We start from the raw sequence: 26,156 nt of genomic DNA, 5'->3' as shown, positions 1-26,156 counted from the left end.
TCACTGCACCTTTTACACCTGTAAACTGTGTACTTCACAAATAAACATTTATTTGAGGAATACAGCACCCAAATGGCAAGTCCTTACTTCTGACACCAAATAGCCATTCACACCGCGGAAACAGCTGCTGACACCGCGGCAACAACTACTGACACCGCGGAAACAGCTGCTGACACCGCGGCAACAGCTACTGACACCGCGGCAAACAGCTACTGACACCGCGGCAACAGCTACTGACACCGCGGAAACAGCTACTGACACCGCGGCAAACAGCTACTGACACCGCGGAAACAGCTACTGACACCGCGGAAACAGCTACTGACACCGCGGCAACAGCTACTGACACCGCGGCAACAGCTACTGACACCGCGGCAACAGCTACTGACACCGCGGCAACAGCTACTGACACCGCGGAAACAGCTACTGACACCGCAGAAACAACTACTGACACCGCGGAAACAACTACTGACACCGCGGAAACAACTATTGACACTGAGGTGTCAGTGTATCAAACATCACAAGTGCGCTAATGCTAACCAAAATGGTCTGCATAGTTCAGTACTGTTGAGCCACCAAATTGTTCCACTTTCGTGCTAGTTGTACATCGCAATGCTTATCTTAAGCTAAAGACTAGCTTCAGTCCACAAATGGTCTTTCATCACCACTGCAATGCCATATGGGTCCCAAAGCGTTAGTGCCTTTTCGCTAATCTCAGCAGCAATGACTATCAACTGCACCAATGATCTCATGCTAACAGCTAGCAGGATCTGTCTCTTGACAGTTAGCACACCCCATAAACCACCCATACATAAAAGATACACCTGCACATGTTAGGGCCATTATGCTAATGTTGGCATCATCATCCTTTAGCAGTTAGCACACACGTGCTGATTTCGCCTGTCAGCACCTTTCTGATCCTTGGAGGGGCATTAGGGGCACAGCTGAGCCCCTCCAGTTCCAATCAGGTGTTGGATTTACTGCCTGTAGTGAGAATTCACCCTCCTGTTGGGATTGAAAGGACACAACGGCCACATGGTTCATTACCCAGGATGCGATGCAGGAGGGCTGGTTGCATGGGACCTCTGAGTATGGCCGCCAACACATGGCCATGGTATTATGGCCAAAGGGATGTCACCAGCCACCACTGCATTTAACAGCAAGTAGGCGAGTAAGGCACCTATTGACACGAGGCAGCAAAGTATTGGATGATCAGAAATATATTCTTACAGTTGTTAACTTTCCATTTAATGGATATTTCTGATGGTACTGTAGGCTGTCACTATTCTTCACATTTGAGCAGTGATCGAACATAACGCGCCATCTCATATACATAGAAGCTCTTCAAGCACCGAGAGAATCCACTCATTGCCTTCGGAGTGACATGCCCATTTCTCCAAGTCTCTGCGGTGAAGGATGACAGTGTGTCTCACATACACAGGCAGCAGAATTCTCCTCCTGCAGCTCCTATACTGTAGCATTCATTCCACTGCCTTTGGGCATCTTCAGGGACCAGGCAGCCACACACACACACGCTAATTATTTTCTTAAGCGTTTGCGTTAATGCCAGGTGCAGCCTGCTGATACAACACAAGTGTTTGTTTCTCTTAGAAACCATTACAGATGACAGAGAGAGAGAGGGGGGGGTAGAACACCTAGAGAGGAAGAGGGTAAGAGAGCGAGAGAAAGAGGGTAAGAGAGCGAGAGAAAGGGTAAGAGAGCGAGAGAAAGAGGGTAAGAGAGTGAGGAAAAGGGTAAGAGAGAGTGAGGAAAAGGGTAAGAGAGCGAGGAAAAGGGTAAGAGAGAGAGAGGAAATGAGAGATAAACCAGTTCTCATTCCTTCCTTCTCTTTCCCTACTCCATAGAGAGACCTGAGCCAGTGTTTTTTAGTTAATCAGGACAATAACACTGTCACACACACACACACACTCTGGCTCACGCAGGGTCATTCATCATCCATCATTAAGATGAATATTAACTCATTCTCACAGCCACGGGTAGAGGAGAGTGAGAAAGAGACAGAGAAAGAGAATTTCTGCCTTCTCAATATTACATTAGGCTCTCCCTCATCAGTTACTATCACCTGTAATACAGTCGGCCTGTGTGCTGCATAGCCACAGCACAGCAACTGTTCCCAATACAACCTCAGAGAAAGGTTTTGTAGTTTTGTTAGTGGAGTAGTCAAGGGCAAGGTACTGTAGCACCACATAGTGAATACCATTCCCAGGGAACTGTCTATGATATATTTACATGTAGTCAGAAACAGCAGTGATTCATCCTGTTCCCATGAAACCTGAACACTGGGGCATCCGTAAACATCCCCCTTCTCCCCCCTCTATCGGTTTCTCGACCCCACAGGAATCAAAAGCACAAAAACGTTTCAATGCTGTGACCTTTGAGGAGGAAACAGTTGTTTGTGGTCTAAGATCAGACTTGTAGCTAATATGTTCTGACGTAATGGGTCAGAAAGCTGAGGGGGACCATGGTTCATATTTGTTTTTACAATGCTCTTTGTTCAGGGTTGGGAAGAGACCGAATGGCTCCTCTGAACTGTCAGACATATAGATTTGTATGATCTCTGCCTCTCTCCTTCTCGGTTTCTCTCCCTCACGGTTTCTCTCTCCCTTTCCGTTTTTCTCTCTTTGTCTCGCAGTTCCTATCCTTCTTCCTCCCTCTCATTCCCCTTCTCTAACACAGACAACCAGAAGATTCATTCGCAGGTCAAATCCATCTGCTGTCAATCAAAAATCCCCTCTCACTGCATGGCCACCCCCCTCCGAGGAGCCTGGGATATTGAATAAAACTTCAGAGGGGGAGAGATTGAAACAAATGGAGACGCGGAGCGGGGCGAGAGGGGAGGTGTGTGTACTGTACCTACGGAGTGGGGGGACAATACATCTCCCTGCTTATATAGGAGGCCATCAGTAAAGGTCTCCATGCCAACATAGCTCTATTGATACGAGATACGTTTCCCCTCCATCCTCCTCTCCCTCCTTTCCTCCCCCCCCCCTTGATCCATAGATAGAGCAGGAGAGAGGGGACGCTTAGGGTTTGTTTCATATAGCTACACTATGGTTTATACACCACAGCCACATAAATCAAGCTGGAGAGGGGAGACATATGACAGACCGCAGGGAGCCGCATTGAGATGAGATGCTTTATCAGAGACGCGGAGAAAGAACGAGAGAGGAGTGGGCAAGAGAGAGAGAGAGAGACAGAGAGAGACACTAAATAAAGCCAGTAGAAGAAAGATGTAGCATGGGGAAGAGGGTGAAGGAGAGGAGGGGACAGGGCAGAGAGATACACTAAATAAAGCCAGTAGAAGAAAGATGTAGCATGGGGAAGAGGGTGAAGGATGTAGCATGGGGAGGGGTGAAGGAGGGCAGGGGACAGGGCAGAGAGATACACTAAATAAAGCCAGTAGAAGAAAGATGTAGCATGGGGAAGAGGGTGAAGGAGAGGAGGGGACAGGGCAGAGAGATACACTAAATAAAGCCAGTAGAAGAAAGATGTAGCATGGGGAAGAGGGTGAAGGAGAGGAGGGGACAGGGCAGAGAGATACACTAAATAAAGCCAGTAGAAGAAAGATGTAGCATGGGGATGAGGGTGAAGGAGAGGAGGGGACAGGGCAGAGAGATACACTAAATAAAGCCAGTAGAAGAAAGATGTAGCAAGGGGACGAGGGTGAAGGAGAGGAGGGGACAGGGCAGAGAGATACACTAAATAAAGCCAGTAGAAGAAAGATGTAGCATGGGGAAGAGGGTGAAGGAGGGGGGAGATAAAAGGATAATGAAGCACGTAGGTTTGAGGGATGAACAGAAAGGCGAATGAAAGAGAGAAGGAAAAAGAGGAAGAGGGCAAGAGATTCTGTACTAAGCGACTAGTTGGTTAGCTATGCTGTGTTACTTCTAGAAACAGACTAACTAGATCTGTTCCTCCTATAGGGCGTAGAAACAGACTAACTAGATCCGTCCCTCTATAGAGCGTAGAAACAGACTAACTAGATCCGTCCCTCTATAGGGCGTAGAAACAGACTAACTAGATCCGTCCCTCTATAGAGCGTAGAAACAGACTAACTAGATCCGTCCCTCTATAGGGCGTAGAAACAGAAACAGTCGGCTCATAGAAAACCATCCTTTCCTCTCTCCTTCCCCGACACCAGTCGGCTCATTGAAAAGGCATAACTATTCCACTGTACTAAGGTAGTCTCTCTAGCCAGACAAAAACCATCTTCTTGCTTAATTTTGTCAAGAAAATAAAACCCAGAGGCATACTGACATCTAAGTGACTTTCACTGTACAGTATTGTGTCACACATATGTTACACGTATGGGTGCAATATTTCTCCATCCATTTATCCAAAACCATATGTTGACCATAAACTGACACCCACAGTAGGATCTATCTTCCCTATGTCCATGAGTATGGATTACAGGGCCCAGATTGAGTTCTCAAAAGGTACAAGGTCCATTTATCATCATTTACAAGCACTTGGGCTATAATAGGGTTAGGAGGTGAAGCTGGGGCCTCTTAAAAAGCCTTCATGTTCTCTCTGGTTAAGACCCGGCTCTGTGACAGTCAGGCAAATAAATACAAATGATCCATTTAGAGAGAAAAATGACACACTTAACTCTCATCGCTTTTTAAAGAAGACCTGACTGACCCCCCATGGTGATACCCATCAGGGGGGGGGGGGATACAAAAAGTAGAGATTGAGAAAGAGTTAGACAAAGAAAGGAGAGAAAAATATAAATAAATTAGCACCAGAGAGAAATAAATAAGAGTGAGATAATGCGAAGGAACAGAAGAAAGGAGGGCTGGGCCCTCCCACTGACACTCAACCTGGCAGGCATCTCCCTGAGGGCTGGGCCCCCCCACTGACACTGGTCCCGGGGAACATCTCCTGAGGGCTGGGCCCCCCCACTGACACTCAACCCGGCAGGCATCTCCTGAGGGCTGGGCCCCCCCCCCACTGACACTCAACCCGGCAGGCATCTCCTGAGGGCTGGGCCCCCCACTGACACTCAACCCGGCAGGCATCTCCTGAGGGCTGGGCCCCCACTGACACTCAACCCGGCAGGCATCTCCTGAGGGCTGGGCCCCCACTGACACTCAACCCGGCAGGCATCTCCTGAGGGCTGGGCCCCCACTGACACTCAACCCGGCAGGCATCTCCTGAGGGCTGGGCCCCCACTGACACTCAACCCGGCAGGCATCTCCCCGAGGGCTGGGCCCCCCCACTGACACTCAACCCGGCAGGCATCTCCTGAGGGCTGGGCCCCCCCACTGACACTCAACCCGGCAGGCATCTCCTGAGGGCTGGGCCCCCCCACTGACAATCTCCTGAGAGCTCTTGGAATGGAGTTTTGCTCTGTTTTCACCATTCACTATCACTTCCATACTATGGCTCTACCTTAGTCATCCCTTGCCAACACACACTAACTAATGTTCGGTATGACAATCAACACGACAGAGAAGACGGCATTGTAGTTTAGTTCTCTCGACTCCTCAGACCACTCATAGCACAGGAAAGGGCTTCATGTCATGTGAATTTCATTCACTTCACGCACAGAAGATTAACTGTCAAAAAATAGAGTTTACAATTGTTCCTACTCTCTCGCTGCTCAGGGGATGGGTTGTTGAGGGAAAACTACAAAAAGGTTTTGGGAAAACAAACTTAGTCAAGATGTCCAGCCCTGTCCAAACCAGTGAAGATTAAACTGTACAGAACATCAGCAACAAAACAGAACTCTTAACCATGGCATCGAAGAACAACTTAAAGTAGAACTATTGTATTCCTAAGAGAATTTACTGTTAAAGTAGAACTGCTATAATTCCTAAGAGACATTACTGTTAAAGTAGAACTATTGTATTCCTATGATACATTACTGTTAAAGTAGAACTGCTATAATTCCTAAGAGAATTTACTGTTAAAGCATCATTTGTAGTCCACACAGGAATCTACAGATTTTATGATGTGCCACAGTCTGCCCAACAGTCCTTTTACAATGTGTTCTCGTCAGTTATTCAGTCACTAAAAGGTGTGTGAGATCAGAGAGCAGAGAGGGAAGCTTTACAGCCAGTACTTAGGCTTTTAAATGTGTTTATATGAGAGTGTGTGTGTGTCCGAGCAAGGACCATTTTACAGCCAGTACATAAAGGCTTTTAAGTGTGTGTGTGTGGGGGGGGGGGGGTTAAGCTAAGGTTATTGACTGATGTCTGACTGCATTGACCACCATCTTGTACTGGGGGTCCAAGTTGCCTAGTTACGGACCTACGGTCTCCTGTAATGGCAGCGGGTTGGTGTGCACTCGTCAGGCAGGTCAAGTCTTACCTCAGCGAGACCGCACACACGCTTACACACACACACACACACCCCCCTCTGTGCCTCACAGATAACAGAGCCTTTAAATACAGACAGGTTAGCTTTCTCTCCACATCCCACATATGTATTGTTAGGGGTGGCTGGAAGAATATTCAATAGACTCTCAGGTTTGTTCTGTTCCCATTTCCTCATTTAATGACTATCAAAATGCAGAGTTGTGTTAGGCTTTAATCACCCAGGCCAAAACTCTGCTCTAGGACTGTCTGGCTGTTGAATATGTATGTGGTGATAGAGGGATGGAGGGAGGGATGAGTGTGTTTCTTTCTTCAGCAGGGATGGGAGGAGTAGACGGAGAGGTGAAAATCGACCTGTTGACCTGTCTGCAAGGAGCTGAACATTATAAACAGTATACACATAGCTTTAAATAAAAACCTGTTTTACAAACATACCTGTCATTCAGCTGTAACCTGCACAGTGCAACATTGTGCCCAGACACTAAGAGCCAGTGTGTCGGTAAAGGTTTCACGTACTGGACCAGACTGTATGACAGTCCATCTGGACCGGACCGTATGACAGTCCATCTGGACCGGACCGTATGACAGTCCATCTGGACCGGACCGTATGACAGTCCATCTGGACCGGACCGTATGACAGTCCATCTGGACCGGACCGTATGACAGTCCATCTGGACCGGACCGTATGACAGTCCATCTGGACCGGACCGTATGACAGTCCATCTGGACCGGACCGTATGACAGTCCATCTGGACTGGACCGTATGACAGTCCATCTGGACTGGACCGTATGACAGTCCATCTGGACTGGACCGGACCGTATGACAGTCCATCTGGACTGGACCGGACCGTATGACAGTCCATCTGGACTGGACCGGGTATTGATAACTACAGGTAGAGAAGACACAGTCCTCTAGGGTATTGATAACTACAGGTAGAGAAGGCACAGTCCTCTAGGGTATTGATAACTACAGGTAGAGAAGACAGTCCTCTAGGGTATTGATAACTACAGGTAGAGAAGACACAGTCCTCTAGGGTATTGATAACTACAGGTACTACAGTCCAGTCCTCTAGGGTATTGATAACTACAGGACACAGTCCTCTAGAAGACACAGTCCTCTAGGGTATTGATAACTACAGGTAGAGAAGACAGTCCTCTATATTGATAACTACAGGTAGAGAAGACACAGTCCTCTAGGGTATTGATAACTACAGGTAGAGAAGACACAGTCCTCTGGGTATTGATAACTACAGAGGTAGAGAAGACACAGTCCTCTAGGGTATTGATAACTACAGGTCCTCTAGGGTATTGATAACTACAGAAGACAGTCCTCTAGGGTATTGATAACTACAGGTAGAGAAGACAGTCCTCTAGGGATATTGATCCTCTAATAACTACAGGTAGAGAAGACACAGTCCTCTAGGGATAACTTGAGAAGACAGTCCTCTGGGGTATTGATAACTACAGGTAGAGAAGACACAGTCCTCTAGGGTATTGATAACTACAGGTAGAGAAGACACAGTCCTCTAGGGTATTGATAACTACAGGTAGAGAAGACACAGTCCTCTAGGGTATTGATAACTACAGGTAGAGAAGACACAGTCCTCTAGGGTATTGATAACTACAGGTAGAGAAGACACAGTCCTCTAGGGTATTGATAACTACAGGTAGAGAAGACACAGTCCTCTAAGGTATTGATAACTACAGGTAGAGAAGACACAGTCCTCTAGGGTATTGATAACTACGGGTAGAGAAGACACAGTCCTCTAAGGTATTGATAACTACAGGTAGAGAAGACAGTCCTCTGGGGTATTGATAACTACAGGTAGAGAAGACAGTCCTCTAGGGTTTTGATAACTACAGGTAGAGAAGACACAGTCCTCTAGGGTTTTGATAACTACAGGTAGAGAAGACACAGTCCTCTAGGGTTTTGATAACTACAGGTAGAGAAGACACAGTCCTCTAGGGTATTGATAACTACAGGTAGAGAAGACACAGTCCTCTAGGGTATTGATAACTACAGGTAGAGAAGACACAGTCCTCTAAGGTATTGATAACTACAGGTAGAGAAGACAGTCCTCTGGGGTATTGATAACTACAGGTAGAGAAGACAGTCCTCTAGGGTTTTGATAACTACAGGTAGAGAAGACACAGTCCTCTAAGGTATTGATAACTACAGGTAGAGAAGACAGTCCTCTAAGGTATTGATAACTACAGGTAGAGAAGACACAGTCCTCTAGGGCCTTGATAATTACAGGCTGAATGACAACAAGGAAAGCTCATCAGAATTAATTCAAATACATACTCAACCACTCTTCAACCACTGTGATTATTATTTGACCCTGCTGGTGATCTATGAACCTTTGAACATCTTGAAGAACAATCTGGCCTTAAATGGCCATGTACTCTTATAATCTCCACCCAGCACAACCAGAAGAGGACTGGCCACCCATCAGAGCCTGGTTCCTCTCTAGGTTTCTTCCTAGGGAGTTTTTCCTAGCCACCGTGCTTCTACATCTGCATTGCTTGCAGTTTGGAGTCTTAGGCAGGGTTTCTGTATAGGACCTGGTGACATCTTCTGTAAAAAAAAGGGATTTATAAATACATTTGATTAGATTTTTGATTCGTATGACACGTGTGTGTGTGTGTGATTCATTATGTGTTTACCACAGGCAAGGGCTATTAACATGAATTGTGATGATGTGTGTCAGGACCTCAGGGCAGATTCATAGAAGCTGGGGAGAGGATGATGAAAACTGAGAAAGTATTATTGGGAGCCAGGTGTGTGTGTGTGCAAAATGAGGTCACTCTTAGGTAGCGGCGTTCCGGTTGGGAGAGCTCCATCATGCTCTGCCAGGAATACCGCTGGATCTGCAGGAAACAGCTGCACTACCCCTACACACTGCAAACACACACCTCTCTACAGGCATCATGTGTGCATGAACCACACAAACAAAAAAATGTACCCCTGCAGTGTCACTAGACTTACTACTACTAAAAGCCTACTACTACCCTACCATTACTACTTCTTCTACTAGTACTACTTATTCTACTTGTACTACTACTAGCAATACTTTATCTACTAGCCGACGATTACTACTTCAATTAGCCAGCTATTACTACTTCTTCTACTAGCCTACAATAACTACTTCTACTAGCACTACTTATTCTACTATAACTACTTCTACTAGCCTACTATAACTACTTCTACTAGCACTACTTCTTCTACTAGCCTACTACTACTACTACTTCTGATTTCAAGGTTTTACTGCTAACCGACATAGCATTACATGGGCTTGCTCCTAACTATCTCTCTGATTTGGTCCTGCCGTACATACCTACACGTACGCTACGGTCACAAGACGCAGGCCTCCTAATTGTCCCTAGAATTTCTAAGCAAACAGCTGGAGGCAGGGCTTTCTCCTATAGAGCTCCATTTTTATGGAACGGTCTGCCTACCCATGTCAGAGACGCAAACTCGGTCTCAACCTTTAAGTCTTTACTGAAGACTTATCTCTTCAGTGGGTCATATGATTGAGTGTAGTCTGGCCCAGGAGCGGGAAGGTGAACGGAAAGGCTCTGGAGCAACGAACCGCCCTTGCTGTCTCTGCCTGGCCGGTTCCCCTCTTTCCACTGGGATTCTCTGCCTCTAACCCTGTTACAGGGGCTGAGTCACTGGCTTACTGGGGCTCTCTCATGCCGTCCCTGGAAGGGGTGCGTCACCTGAGTGGGTTGATTCACTGATGTGGTCATCCTGTATGGGTTGGCGCCCCCCCTTGGGTTGTGCCATGGCGGAGATCTTTGTGGGCTATACTCGGCCCTGTCTCAGGATGGTAAGTTGGTGGTTGAAGATATCCCTCTAGTGGTGTGGGGGCTGTGCTTTGGCAAAGTGGGTGGGATTATATCCTTCCTGTTTGGCCCTGTGCGGGGGTGTCCTCGGATGGGTCCACAGTGTCTCCTGACCCCTCCTGTCTCAGCCTCCAGTATTTATGCTGCAGTAGTTTATGTGTCGGGGGGCTAGGGTCAGTTTGTTATATCTGGAGTACTTCTCCTGTCCTATTCGGTGTCCTGTGTGAATCTAAGTGTGCGTTCTCTAATTCTCTCCTCCTCTCTTTCTTTCTCTCTCTCGGAGGACATGAGCCCTAGGACCATGCCCCAGGACTACCTGACATGATGACTCCTTGCTGTCCCCAGTCCATCTGACCGTGCTGCTGCTCCAGTTTCAACTGTTCTGCCTTATTATTATACGACCATGCTGGTCATTTATGAACATTTGAACATCTTGGCCATGTTCTGTTATAATCTCCACCCGGCACAGCCAGAAGAGGACTGGCCACCCCACATAGCCTGGTTCCTCTCTAGGTTTCTTCCTAGGTTTTGGCCTTTCTAGGGAGTTTTTCCTAGCCACCGTGCTTCTACACCTGCATTGCTTGCTGTTTGGGGTTTTAGGCTGGGTTTCTGTACAGCACTTTGAGATATCAGCTTATGTACGAAGGGCTATATAAATACATTTGATTTGATTTGATTTGATGACTTCTACTAGCCTACAATAACTACTTCTACTAGCCTACTATTACTACTTCTACTAGTACTACTTCTTCTACATCTTCTACTAGCCTACTATTACCACTTCTACTAGCCTACTGTTACTACTAGACTACTATTACTACTTCTTTCTACTAGCCTACTATTACTACATCTTCTACTAGCCTACTATTACTACTACTACTACTACTAGCCTACTGTTACTAATGTTTCTACTACTACTACTAGCCTACTACTACTAATGTTTCTACTACTACTACTACTAATGTAACTACTACTACTAGTGTACCTACTACTACTACTACTACTACTACTAGTGTACCTACCTACTACTACTACTACTACTACTACTACTACTACTAGTGTACTACTACTACTACTACTACTACTGTACTACTACTACTACTACTGTAACTACTACTACTACTACTGTAACTACTACTACTACTAATGTAACTACTACTACTACTACTATGTAACTACTACTACTACTACTAATGTAACTACTACTACTACTACTAATGTAACTACTACTACTACTACTAATGTAACTACTACTACTACTACTACTAATGTAACTACTACTACTACTACTGTAACTACTACTACTAATGTAACTACTACTACTGTAACTACTACTACTACTACTAATGTAACTACTACTACTACTAATGTAACTACTACTACTAATGTAACTACTACTACTACTACTAATGTAACTACTACTACTACTGTAACTACTACTACTACTGTAACTACTACTACTACTGTAACTACTACTACTACTGTAACTACTACTACTACTGTAACTACTACTACTAATGTAACTACTACTACTACTACTACTACTACTAATGTAACTACTACTACTACTATGTAACTACTACTACTACTGTAACTACTACTACTACTGTAACTACTACTACTACTGTAACTACTACTACTACTACTACTGTAACTACTACTACTACTGTAACTACTACTACTAATGTAACTACTACTACTACTGTAACTACTACTACTACTACTACTGTAACTACTACTACTACTACTAATGTAACTACTACTACTAATGTAACTACTACTACTACTACTAATGTAACTACTACTACTAATGTAACTACTACTACTGTAACTACTACTACTACTAAATGTAACTACTACTACTACTAATGTAACTACTACTAATGTAACTACTACTACTGTAACTACTAATGTAACTACTACTAATGTAACTACTACTAATGTAACTACTACTAATGTAACTACTACTAATGTAACTACTAATAACTAATAATAAATAATAATGTTTCTACTACTACTACTAGCCTACTATTACTAATGTTTCTACTACTACTCGTCTTCTATTACTAATGTTTCTACTACTACTACTACTACTACTACTACTACTACTACTACTAGCCTGTTACTAATGTTTCTACTACTACTAGCCTACTGTTACTACTGTTTCTACTACTACTACTAGCCTACTATTACTAATGTTTCTATTACTACTAATGTTTCTGCTAGTACCAGTCTACTCCTACTACTGTTTCTACTCCTTCAGCAGGGTTCAAATACCCCAAAAGTGACATCCAAGCCTTCAGGCACTATTGTCAATTCATTTGATACCAATAGAGGCCAAACGCTTCCATGCAGGAGGCAACAGTGCTAGGCTATCAGTAGAGTATCTATAGGGAAATACATTACTACAGTATTAGCAGGATATCAAGCTACTGTTGACCAGAGCCTCAAATGTTATCAAACATTCTATTAATGAAGTCTGTGGGACCAGCGGGGAAATTAAGACGTTGGGCAGAAAGACATTTTTAACTTCATAAGCTCGATTATCATATCAAACCCATGTTAATTCAATCAATTATGTATATTCCTACTCTTTCCCATTTATCTCCAGGGCAGTTTCAACTTTCAGGAAATCAAAAGGCTCTGAGATTAAACATCTTGCCTTATTATTCCACTGAACGCCAGATACCATCTTATCTCCCTCGTTCATGCACTCTCTCTGTCGAATCGCAATAACGTCCATAGGGACAACTCATAGAGACCTCTGTACGCTGTGTTGCACAATACTAAACAAGGTCTTTTCACACTAATACAGATCATGTACACACACACACACACACACACACACACACACACGTGCACGATGGCACCAAACACACCCAATGAAACGTGATTAGTGTCTACTAGCAGTAACCCTGTCCTCCCTCTCCCTGTACTCCTGTAACACCAGACCCTCCCGCCATTTCATTAAACCACACACACACACACTCACATCCTCCCTCCCCAGCCCCTCTAATCCAATCACAGCCCCGGTAATGCACCTCCCGTAATCCAATCAACCAATCAGGGCGCTTGCCACTGAGACTCCACCATCACGTGACCTCGCTAGACATGTGTTAGCAGTTAGCGCGTTGTGTCGCTCTAATGATATTCCAGCAATGCATTTCCTTAATGCGATTTGGGAAGCCTCAACCCCAGCTCTACCCTAAACTAACCCCAGCGGATGGCTAATCAGTTTCTAGCATTTTGCAGGGAGACAATGATCCTGGCGTTAGCGCCGGCTAATGACAGGCTAACACGATTAGCGCCCCCTTCCCAGACAGAGCCATGGACTCTGGGCCCCGTTCGCCCCACCTCCTGTGGACTCCTCATCCACTTTGTTACATTACTATGGAGCCTAATGGTCCCTTATTAGGAGTTATGGAACAGCGATGGACTGGAAATGAGATGTTCTTTAGTTACATGTCCGTGATGGTTAATAGGGTCTCTGTGAATCTCACGGACAACCTAACATACAGGAGGGAAAATTGCTAACAGCATTGATGAACAAAGTTGCCTGACACATACCAAGGCATGTTTGTTGAAATATTTTAAAAGATTAGATGCTAGGAAAAAGCATAAGCTGACGCACACCCAAAATATGTTGTAGAGGTGCTGACTAACAAACGATAAAAAGACAGTCGCACACTAATTATACTCCCAAACATTTAATGGGTATTTAACCAACATTTCATCACACAGTGCCTGCCTCAGGGTGCTGTAAGCACCTTTGTTGTTGGAATGACTGTAAACTGGTTATAGTCTGATAAATCAGGTAAACTACCAATGATTGGTTCACAGGGACAACACACACTCTGTAACAGACACACGCGCACACACAGACACACACCATGGCCATCACTGCAGCCATGACACATCAGTGTACACCAGAGACGGCTCCATTTGACCTGTAGCTATCAGTGAGCCGCATCGTCAACATGAGCTAATAGGGTAGGCTAATCTGGAGCTGATTGAAAGACATGGGTTAGTTAGCATGTGGCTAACGGCAGTACTCTCAGTGGACTGACAGGGTTTTTAATGGTCACTAACAACACTGAAGGGTCGTGTACGCACCAAACGGAGAAAAAGAAAAAACAGGGAGGGACAACCTGGACTTATCCAATTGGAACGGCTCATTGTAATTTTCTGATGCAAAATGTTTCATCACAGTATGCTCTAATGAACAGGACCCTAATATCGAAACTGGACACAAGGATGACCAACATCCTCTGGACACATCACAAATACAATTCTTAGAATTCTGTGGTGTTCTTTGGACCCCTTTGGAAGTTGGTTACATGTGCTTACAGTGTGGTCTACTTTAAAACTGACAGAGTAACCCTGGAGATCTTGGAAGAAAAGCGGTACACTGTTAAAACCTTAACAGCCAACATCAGGTATTGAGCTCTTCATTGCCAACATTGGCCTTGAGGAGGAAGCATTTGAGATGAAAGCCTGTTCATTCTGCAGTGAATGGAGATATTGTCGATGGCAGGGGGGGGTCTATATTCATTTATCCAGGAAAACCTGATACACTTCTGGTAATTAAACACAATGACGTGATTTTAACTTACTTGAACTTTGCGTTGATTCCGTCGGCAGCCTTGTGGTAGTTCTCTGTGGTCATCTTGTAGAACTGAGCACTCTGGAGGGAGGGAGAGGGGGAGAGATAGAGATATAAAGAGAAAATGTGAGGAAGAGAGAGAATGAGAGAAAGACAGATAAATGCCAAGTTAGAATCAGGGCCTCTTACATAAACCAGTTTATTCCCAGCGTCCCTGGGCCTCTTACATAAACCAGTTTATTCCCAGCGTCCCTGGGCCTCTTACATAAACCAGTTTATTCCCAGCGTCCCTGGGCCTCTTACATAAACCAGTTTATTCCCAACGTCCCTGGGCCTCTTACATAAACCAGTTTATTCCCAACGTCCCTGGGCCTCTTACATAAACCAGTTTATTCCCAACGTCCCTGGGCCTCTTACATAAACCAGTTTATTCCCAACGTCCCTGGGCCTCTTACATAAACCAGTTTATTCCCAACGTCCCTGGGCCTCTTACATAAACCAGTTTATTCCCAACGTCCCTGGGCCTCTTACATACACCAGTTTATTCCCAGCGTCCCTGGGCCTCTTACATACACCAGTTTATTCCCAGCGTCCCTGGGCCTCTTACATACACCAGTTTATTCCCAGCGTCCCTGGGCCTCTTACATACACCAGTTTATTCCCAGCGTCCCTGGGCCTCTTACATAAACCAGTTTATTCCCAGCGTCCCTGGGCCTCTTACATAAACCAGTTTATTCCCAACGTCCCTGGGCCTCTTACATAAACCAGTTTATTCCCAACGTCCCTGGGCCTCTTACATAAACCAGTTTATTCCCAGCGTCCCTGGGCCTCTTACATAAACCAGTTTATTCCCAGTGTCCCTGGGCCTTTCAGGTGGCCTTTATTTGTTTGGAGTGTGACTTTGAGGTTTTGGACAGGTGTCTTTTATACTGATAACAAGTTCAAACAGGTGCCATTAATACAGGTAACGACTGGAGGACAGAGGAGCCTCTTAAAGAAGAAGTTACAGTTCTGTGAGAGCCAGAAATCTTGCTTGTTTGTTATTGACCAAATACTTATTTTCCACAATAATTTGCAAATAAATTCATTAAAAATCCTACAATGTGATTTTCTGGATTTTTTTCCTTCTCATTTTGTCTGTCATATTTGAAGTGTACCTATGATGAAAATTACAGGCCTCTCTTATCTTTTTAAGTGGGAGAACTTGCACAATTGGTGGCTGACTAAATACTTTTTTGACCCACTGTATGTATATACTGTACTCGATACCATCTATTGCATCTTGCCCATGCCGTTCTGTACCATTACTCATTCATATATCTTTATGTACATATTCTTTATCCCTTTACACTTGTGTGTATAAGGTAGTAGTTTTGGAATTGTTAGGTTAGATTACTCGTTGGTTATTACCGCATTAGAAGCACAAGCATTTCGCTATCCTCGAACTAGAATCTGCACAAGTGACATTTCTGCTAACCATGCTAACATCTGCTAACCATGTCGCCATTAACATCTGCTAACCATGTGTATGTGACCAATAACATCTGCTAACCATGTGTATGTGACCAATAACATTTGATTTGATTTGTAAAGTGCCCTCCACTAATATTGGCAAACTTGGTAAATATGAGCAAACCGGCTGTGAAAAAATGTCTGTTTATCCTCTTGGTATTTTATTAAAAATATTCACAAAAACGTAACCTTTAATTAAAGTAAAATAACTTAATGAAAAAATGTATTCTTATCATAAAACAAATATTTTTCTCAAATATACACTACCGTTCAAAAGTTTGGGGTCACGTAGAAATGTCATTGTTTTCCATGATAACATACATGAAATGAGTTGCAAAATTAATAGGAAAAAGTCAAGATGATAAGGATATAAATAATGATTTTTAATTGAAATAATAATTGTGTCCTCCAAACTTTGCTTTCAACAAATAAACCTACATTTGCAGCAATTACAGCCTTGCAGACCTTTGGCATTCTAGTTGTCAATTTGTTGAAGTAATCTGAAGAGATTTCACCCCATGCTTCCTGAAGCACCTCCCACAAGGTTGATAAGCACTTCTTACGTACCATGTTTTTTATTTAACAAGGTAAGTCAGTTAAGAACAAATTCTTAATTACAATGACGGCTTAGGAACAGTGGGGTTAACTGCCATGTTCAGGGGCAGAACGACAGACTTTACGTCATCAGCACGGGGATTATAGCAACCTTTCAGTTACTGGCCCAACAATCTAACCACTAGGCTACCTGCTGGTTACTGGCCCAACACTCTAACCACTAGGCTACCTGCAGGTTACTGGCCCAACACTCTAACCACTAGGCTACCTGCTGGTTACTGGCCCAACACTAACCACTAGGCTACCTGCTGGTTACTGGCCAAACACTCTAACCACTAGGCTACCTGCTGGTTACTGGCCCAACACTCTAACCACTAGGCTACCTGCTGGTTACTGGCCCAACACTTTAACCACTAGGCTACCTGCCTCTAACCACTAGGCTACCTGCCGCCCCAAATGGTCAAGCTGCTCCCACAACATCTCAATAGGGTTGAGATCCGGTGACTGTGTTGGCCACCCAATTATAGACAGAATACCAGCTGACTGCTTTTCCCCTAAATAGTTCTTGCATAGTTTGGAGCTGTGCTTTCGGTCATTATCTTGTTGTAGGAAGAAATTGGCTCCAATTAAGCGCCGTCCACAGGGTATGGCACGGCAAAATGGAGTGATAGCCTTACTTCTTCAAGATCCCTTTTACCCTGTACAAATCTCCCACTTTACTACCACCAAAGCACCCCCAGACCATCAGATTGCCTCCCCCATGGTTGACAGATGGCGTCAAGCACTCCTCCAGCATTTTTTCACTTTTTCTGCATCCCACAAATGTTATTCTTTGCGATCAGAACACCTCAAACTTAGATTCGCCTGTCCATAAAACTTTTTTCCAATCTTCCTCTGTCCAGTGTCTGTTCTTTTGCCCATCTTAATCTTTTATTTTTATTGGCCAGTCAGAGATGTGTCTCTTTCTTTGAAATTCTGCCTAGAAGGCCAGCATCCCGGAGTACCCTCTTTACTTTTGACGTTGAGACTGGTGTTTTGCGGGTACTATTTAATGAAGCTGCCAGTTGAGGACATGTGAGGAGTGGGTTTCTCAAACTAGACACGTCCAACCACCTCTCCATTTACTGACGCCCCGTCCAACCACCTCTCCCTTTACTGACGCCCCGTCCAACCACCTCTCCCTTTACTGACGCCCCGTCCAACCACCTCTTTACCGCCCCGTCCAACCACCTTTTACTGACGCCCCGTCCAACCACCTCTCCCTTTACTGACGCCCAACCACCTCCCTTTAACCCCTCCAACCACCTCTTTTACTGACGCCCCGTCCAACCACCTCTCCCTTTACTGACGCCCCGTCCAACCACCTCTCCCTTTACTGACGCCCCGTCCAACCACCTCTCCCTTTACCGACGCCCCGTCCTACCATCTCTCACCAATAATCTCTCACTTTACTAGCAAATCTTCCAATTAAAGTAACCAACTGAGTTGTGTCAGACCGGCTAAGCGTTCAATGTGAATGGCATCACTAGAAGTTAACCAGTGTGTTTGAGATTTAACCAACGTTCGTGCAGACTATCCAGTCAGGGAAACATCAGTGGCAGTTTCCTCAATGTCACTGACATTAAGACTAGGATTTAACCCGTGTGTTTGTCTGTGTGTGTGTGTAACAGCGGTTGCTAGAATGTGGTGTTGGTCTCTGTGTTGAATACTAAGTGACTAATAATAATAATAATAATAATAAATAATAATAATAATAACTAAATAAATAGCAGCGCTGCCACTAATCAGAACCCTAATCCATCAGGAAGCACAAACGGCCAGTGATTGCAGGGCCAGCGGGTGCACACACACACACACACAGAGAAAAAAAAGCGCCTACATGCCTACAGCCTGTACAAGGAGACAGAGTGGGAGACAGAGTAGTAGACAGTGTAATTTGTGAGGCTGTTGTGTGTGATTAACGAGTGGGGCTCAAATTGTGATTTTCTGCTGTCCTCCTAACTGATTTAGAGTGCAGCAGAGCCCCTCAATCAGTAGAAACGATAGGACCTGACCACCCTCGGGTTGATTTGGGTGCAACACTTCACCAACCCCAAAATCTACTATTTTGGGAGAAAAATACTTCTATTATGATTCAGGACCAATTGGGCTTGATTGGTGTCACACTAAACAGAAATAAGCAGTCTATTTTAGAATAGCCTGCTTCTCGTGGTTTCTAAGCTATAAATCGGTCCTTTTTGGTCTGCAAAACAGACTTCCTGGACTGTTCACAGAGCACCCTCATCCTTTTGATTTCTATTTACATGCCTGGGAGAGCTTTACCTTGTCTGGTGGTAAATAAGGCCGGTGGGGGTGTCAGAGACAAATGAAGTCATTATGGCTAATGCACTCGGGTGATACAGAGAGGATAGAGAAGAGTAAGGAACAGAACTGGCGCGTCCAATTAAAAAGCCCTCTCCAACATTTTTAATGAGCAAAACAAAAGCGCTTCGTTAATGGCTATCTGTTCCCTGGCAGGGAGGCGAGGGGAAGACCCCGCTGCGTTGGCCGGCCCAGCGGCTTGTTACTAAAGGAATGACTAGAGGGAGCGCCACCATATAAAACCCTGAGACTGGCAAACATGGGGACTGACATGGGGAAACAGGGGGACGGCAGCCTGTTAAGTCCATCCCTCTAACATCCTAGGGACGGCGGGAGGCACCGCGGAGACATGATAGACGGCTAGCTCTGCTACGTTGAATTAAGGACTCAGAGAGAAAAGTTCACGAGTTGATGAGCTTGTAACACCGTCAGCCGCTGTAACACCGTCAGCCACTGTAACGCCGTCAGCCACTGTAACGCTGTCAGCCGCTGTAAGGGAGAGGTGGTTGGACGGGGCGTCAGTAAAGGGAGAGGTGGTTGGACGGGGCGTCAGTAAAGGGAGAGGTGGTTGGACGGGACTTCAGTAAATGGAGAGGTGGTTGGACGGGGCATCAGTAAATGGAGAGGTGGTTGGACGTGTCTAGTTTGAGAAACCCACGCCTCACATGTCCTCAACTGGCAGCTTCATTAAATAGTACCCGCAAAACACCAGTCTCAACATCAAAAGTAAAGAGGGTACTCCGGGATGCTGGCCTTCTAGGCAGAGTTTCAACGAAAGAGACATATCTCAGACTGGCCAATAAAAATAAAAGATTAAGATGGGCAAAAGAACAGACACTGGACAGAGGAAGATTGGAAAAAAGTGTTATGGACAGACGAATCTAAGTTTGAGGTGTTCGGATCGCAAAGAATAACATTTGTGGGATGCAGAAAAAGTGAAAAGATGCTGGAGGAGTGCTTGACGCCATCTGTCAACCATGGGGGGGCAATGTGACGGTCTGGGGTTGCTTTGGTGTTAGTAAAGTGGGAGATTTGTACAGGGTAAAAGGGATCTTGAAGAAGGAAGGCTATCACTCCATTTTGCCGTGCCATACCCTGTGGATGGCGCTTAATTGGAGCCAATTTCTTCCTCAACAAGATAATGACCGAAAGCACAGCTCCAAACTATGCAAGAACTATTTAGGGAAAAAGCAGTCAGCTGGTATTCTGTCTATAATTGGGTGGCCAGCACAGTCATCGGATTTCAACCCTATTGAGATGTTGTGGGAGCAGCTTGACCATTTGGGGCGGCAGGTAGCCTAGTGGTTAGAGGCAGGTAGCCTAGTGGTTAGAGTGTTGGGCCAGTAACCAGCAGGTAGCCTAGTGGTTAGAGGCAGGTTGCCTAGTGGTTAGAGTGTTGGGCCAGTAACCTGCAGGTAGCCTAGTGGTTAGAGTGTTGGGCCAGTAACCAGCAGGTAGCCTAGTGGTTAGAGTGTTGGGCCAGTAACCAGCAGGTAGCCTAGTGGTTAGAGTGTTGGGGCCAGTAACCAGCATGTAGCCTAGTGGTTAGAGTGTTGGGGCCAGTAACCAGCTGTAACGCCGTCAGCCGCCCTAACGCCGTCAGCCGCCCTAACGCCGTCAGCCGCTCTAACGCCGTAACACGGTCAGCCGTTGTAACTTTTCTTAGACACGTGCTTCTACATCTGCATTGCTTGCTGTTTGGGGTTTTGGCGGGGTTTTTGTAGAAGCACATTTGATTGATTGACTGATTGTTACACTGTTATTTCACATCAAAAGGGATACATCAGGGACATGTGTATGGAAGTTGGCTCCCAGGTTGATCTGAATGCAGAACTTTTCTCTATGTCAGGTTAGGCCCTTTGCATGTGTTAGACTACAATACTTGTATCTCTCACACTCTCTGAGGGTCAGTGTGTGTGTGTGTGTGTGTGTGTGTGAGAGAGAGAGTGTGAGTGAGTGAGTGAGTGAGTGAGTGAGTGAGTGAGTGAGTGAGTGAGTGAGTGAGTGAGTGAGTGAGTGAGAGAGAGGACAGCTCCTGCTGCTTCGTCCTATCTGCTGATAATGCAACAGTAATTAAATGAGAGAAAGGAGAGCGAGAAACACACACACACACACACCTGGCTCCCGCTGCTACACACCGTGACTGAAGGACCGGACTGATAATGTCCTCACTGCACTTCTACTGCAGTCCCCCAATAATGTCACTTCTCTCACTGTGACATATGGCTGCCAACACCCCATCAACTGGAGCTGGCCTACTGTGTGATCTTGTTGACTTGTCCGGTTAATGGAACGTCCTGGCCTACTGTGTGATCTTGTTGACTTGACCGGTTAAGGGAACGTCCTGGCCTACTGTGTGATCTTGTTGACTTGACCGGTTAAGGGAACGTCCTGGCCTACTGTGTGATCTTGTTGACTTGGAAGAAGTTCCTATTATGTGATGGTTTTAGACAAGTTATTCAGATCCACTTGAGTTTTAGATCAGAGCAGCTGCTATAACTAATATGCAATGTGTTCACATCTAAAATGGTTTAGTTAGGGGAATGGGGAGATCATACATTTGGCTTTGGAGGGTAAAAAGTAACTAGAGCTCCTGTTGCTGAGAAGGACCAGCCAACGGACCAGACCAGCCAACGTTTAAGACCACACCACCGATTCCAGCAGGTAAGACACCTTGTTGCTCTGTTGTCGTTCATTCCACATGCATTTTAAAAGTCCTTTAAATCATTTGGTCTAGTCTTTCCACTGCCTGAGTCTCAGTATGATGCCGACTCACAGAAGGCTGGGCGTCGTTGAAAAGTAAAAGACACATTGTCATGCCAGGACTGCAGATGCTTCTGCTCCCAGTTAGACAAAGTATTGATCAGGTGGTGAATAGGAGCTATTACTGAGACTAAACACTCCATCTCTGTATCTCTTTCATACAGGAGTTGTACTTTACTTCAAGGACTGTGAGGTGGCAATTGTAACGGTGATTGTCCCCCCAACGCGGGGCGAGAGGAAAATCCAATTCCATCAATAGACATGGACTAGAGCGAGCAAAAGAGATGAAAATGAACAAGAAAAACGTGAGCAAGAGAGAGACAAAGAGAAAGGAAAAACGAATGAGAGGCTCATTCTCAACACGGGGAACTGAAAAACAGGGAAAGACAAAGAGAAAAAAAAAACAGAGTGCAGATTGTTAAATATGAGATTGTTTTACAGCAGATATTGAGTGAAAATGTAATCTATATATATATTGTTTTCAGAGTCAATTTGGCCGCTGTGGCCAATGAGCACAGCCATGGTGCGCTGAGCTGTCCAGGCCCTGGTGATGGCCTGTCACTAGGAACCCTCTGATGAATGGCTGTGTTGAATTGAAAGAGACATGTAATATATAGCAGACTTTTATTCTCTCTGTGTGCGTTTGGTTCGGAGGGTGTGTGTGTGTACGGGAGAGAGAGAGAGAGCGAGAGCAAGAGAGAGAGGGCTAAAGGTTATGACAGAAGAATATGAGCGAGTGACAGAGACAGCAGGAGAGAGGGAGATGAAAGAGGTAGGAGACCAAGACAGAGATGGGAAAGGAAGAATAGAGAGGCTGTTAAGAAGATTCTAACCAACAGCAACTCCAGCAGTTTCCCTGAGCGATTCACAGCAAGACAACATGCAATACGCCCGCCATTGATCCACAAGTCACACAGAATAACAAACTCTCATAACGACACACACACACACAAACACATAATACACTCACCTTTGTTTTTCTGACAGTTCTGTTCTAGTAGTGTGCCACCATTTCAATGACCTTAAAATAAAAGACCCCCAATGAAGCTATCCAATAAATGACCCAAAACAAGCATGTATGCTGCTTGTGCAGTGCCTTCAGGAAGTATTCACACCCCTTGACTTGTGTTTGACTTGACAACATTCTGTTGTGTTACAGCCCGAATTTAAAAATGATTTAATTGAGATTTTTTCCCCTCACCTCCTTCCCCTACCCCATAATGTCAAAGTAGAAACATGCTTTTTTATTTATTTATTATAAATGAATAAAAAAAGGTGAAATGTCTTGAGTCAATAAATATTCAACCCCTTTGTTAATGCAAAACCTAAATAAGTTCAGGAGTCAACATGTGCTTAACAAGTCACATAATAAGCTGCATGGAATCACTGCTTGTGCAGAAACATTGTTGAACAGAATATTTGAATGACTTCCTCATCTCTGTACCTCAGTTGAGCAGTGAATTTCAAACACAGATTCAACCACAAACACCAGGGAGGTTTTCCAATGCCTCGCAAATAAGGGCACCTATTGGTAGATGGGTACAAAAAAATGGAATAATAATCAGACATTGAATATCCCTTTGAGCACGGTGAAGTTATTAATTACACTTTGGATGGTGTATCAATACACCCTTCAGGAGAGGAAGGAAACCACACAGGGATTTCACCACGAAGCCAATGATGACTTTAAAACAGTTGTGATAGGAGAAAACTGAGGATGGGTCAACAACAGTGTAGTTACTCCACAATACTAACCTAAATGAGAGTGAAAAGGAGGAAGCCTGTACAGAATATAAATACTCCAAAACATCCTGTTTGCAACAAGGCACTAAAGTAAAACTAAAGAAATGAACTTTATGTGCTGAATACAAAGTGTTACGTTTGGGGCAAATCCAACACATCACTGAGCACCACTCTTCATATCTTCAAGCATGGTGGTGACTGCTTCATATTATGGGAATGCTTCTCATCGGCAAGAACTAGGGAGTTTTCCAACAGACACTGGGAGACAAATTCAACATTCAGCAGGACAATAACCTAAAACACAAGGCCAAATATACACTGGAGTTGCTTCCCAAGACGACATTGTTCCTGAGTGGCCTAGTTACAGTTGTAGCTTAAACCAGCTTGAAAATCTATGGCAAGACATGAACATGGCTCAGCTGGTAGAGCATGGCACTGACAACGCCAGCTGTGGGTTTGATTCCCACGGGGGACAGTATGAAAAAGGAAGGAAATGTCTGCATTCACTACTGTAAGTCTCTCTGGGATAGACTGTCTGCTAAAATGACTCAAATCAACAACCAACTTGACAGAGCTTCAAGAATGTTTTAAAGAATAAATGTGTAAATATTGTACAACCAAGGTGTGCAAAGCTCTTTGACATACCCAGCAACACATTCCCTACCTCTCTTTTCCCCTCTCTCCCCCCTCCTTCTCCTCATCCCTCTCTCTGTCTCCCTCTCCTCATGATGTGTGAAGGTGATTTGTTGTCACAGCGTGGGGATATTGAGCTGGGACCATATAGCTGATGGTCAATAAGAGCTTACGCTAGTAGTAGCACTAGACTCAGATCAGTTCTATGATGACAGCTCCCACTGGATCCTACACACAGCAGCATGGCACCAACTGTTCTCCAGTCAGCTGGATTTCTCATGACTTTCATCAACTCATCTCTGCTCATGTCTTTGTGCCATCAGCATTGCAGCCTTTACTGTGTACTAGTCTTGTAGTAATCTAACAACCAATCTAACCAACATTATTACAATGTTTTCAATCAAACATTGTACCAGGTAAGGATAGTCCACAATGGCCTTAAAATAAAGCTAAAACCAATTCTTCTGTAGTCACTGTGAGAAAATGTCTTCCCCCTAACAGTTTAATTCTGTTTTCTCTTATTCCTATGAGTATCATCACATGGACATAGTATATCTAACTACAGGTTTATTATGTTGTTGCTATAGTATTTCTAACTAGTGGTTTATTATGTTGTTGCTATAGTATTTCTAACTAGTGGTATTTCTAACTAGTGGTATTTCTAACTAGTGGTTTATTATTCTGTTGCTATAGTATTTCTAACTAGTGGTTTATTATGTTGTTACTATAGTATTTCTAACTAGTGGTTTATTATGTTGTTACTATAGTATTTCTAACTAGTGGTTTATTATGTTGTTACTATAGTATGTCTAACTAGTGGTTTATTATTCTGTTGCTATAGTATTTCTAACTAGTGGTTTATTATTCTGTTGCTATAGTATTTCTAACTAATTATTCTGTTACTAGTGGTTTATTATAGTATTTCTAACTAGTGGTTTATTATGTTGTTACTATAGTATTTCTAACTAGTGGTTTATTATGTTGTTACTATAGTATGTCTAACTAGTGGTTTATTATTCTGTTGCTATAGTATTTCTAACTAGTGGTTTATTATGTTGTTACTATAGTATTTCTAACTAGTGGTTTATTATGTTGTTACTATAGTATTTCTAACTAGTGGTTTATTATTCTGTTGCTATAGTATTTCTAACTAGTGGTTTATTATTCTGTTGCTATAGTATTTCTAACTAGTGGTTTATTATGTTGTTACTATAGTATTTCTAACTAGTGGTTTATTATTCTGTTACTATAGTATTTCTAACTAGTGGTTTATTATTTTGTTACTATAGTATTTCTAACTAGTGGTTTATTATTCTGTTGCTATAGTATTTCTAACTAGTGGTTTATTATTCTGTTACTATAGTATTTCTAACTAGTGGTTTATTATTCTGTTACTATAGTATTTGTTACTATAGTATTTCTAACTAGTGGTGTATTATTCTGTTACTATAGTATTTCTAACTAGTGGTTTATTATTCTGTTACTATAGTATTTCTAACTAGTGGTTTATTATTCTAACTAGTGGTTTATTATTCTGTTACTATAGTATTTCTAACTAGTGGTGTATTATTCTGTATAGTATTTCTAACTAGTGGTTTATTATTCTGTTACTATAGTATTTCTAACTAGTGGTTTATTATTCTGTTGCTATAGTATTTCTAACTAGTGGTTTATTATTCTGTATTATTCTAACTGTTGCTATAGTATTTCTAACTAGTGGTTTATTATTCTGCTATAGTATTTCTAACTAGTAGTATTTTCTAACTAGTGGTTTATTATGTTGTTACTATAGTATTTCTAAC

The 26,156-nt window shown here is 43.9% G+C and overlaps 1 protein-coding gene across 6 annotated transcripts in view; it reads right to left on the bottom strand.

Moving 5' to 3' along the window:
• The window catches only part of chchd3a (coiled-coil-helix-coiled-coil-helix domain containing 3a), a 96,014-nt gene that overhangs the window by 9,329 nt on the left and 60,529 nt on the right, over positions 1–26,156 (bottom strand). For all 6 annotated transcript variants that reach the window (XM_042318329.1, XM_042318334.1, XM_042318331.1 and 3 more), the window contains one exon: positions 14,798–14,868. In XM_042318329.1, the coding sequence (XP_042174263.1) occupies positions 14,798–14,868 (71 nt within the window). The remainder of the gene's footprint in view (positions 1–14,797; positions 14,869–26,156) is intronic.

The sequence above is a fragment of the Oncorhynchus tshawytscha genome, unplaced genomic scaffold (genome assembly GCF_018296145.1).
Source record: "Oncorhynchus tshawytscha isolate Ot180627B unplaced genomic scaffold, Otsh_v2.0 Un_contig_4327_pilon_pilon, whole genome shotgun sequence".
Lineage (NCBI taxonomy): Eukaryota > Metazoa > Chordata > Actinopteri > Salmoniformes > Salmonidae > Oncorhynchus > Oncorhynchus tshawytscha.
This window is presented reverse-complemented; position numbering and strand designations above follow the sequence as displayed.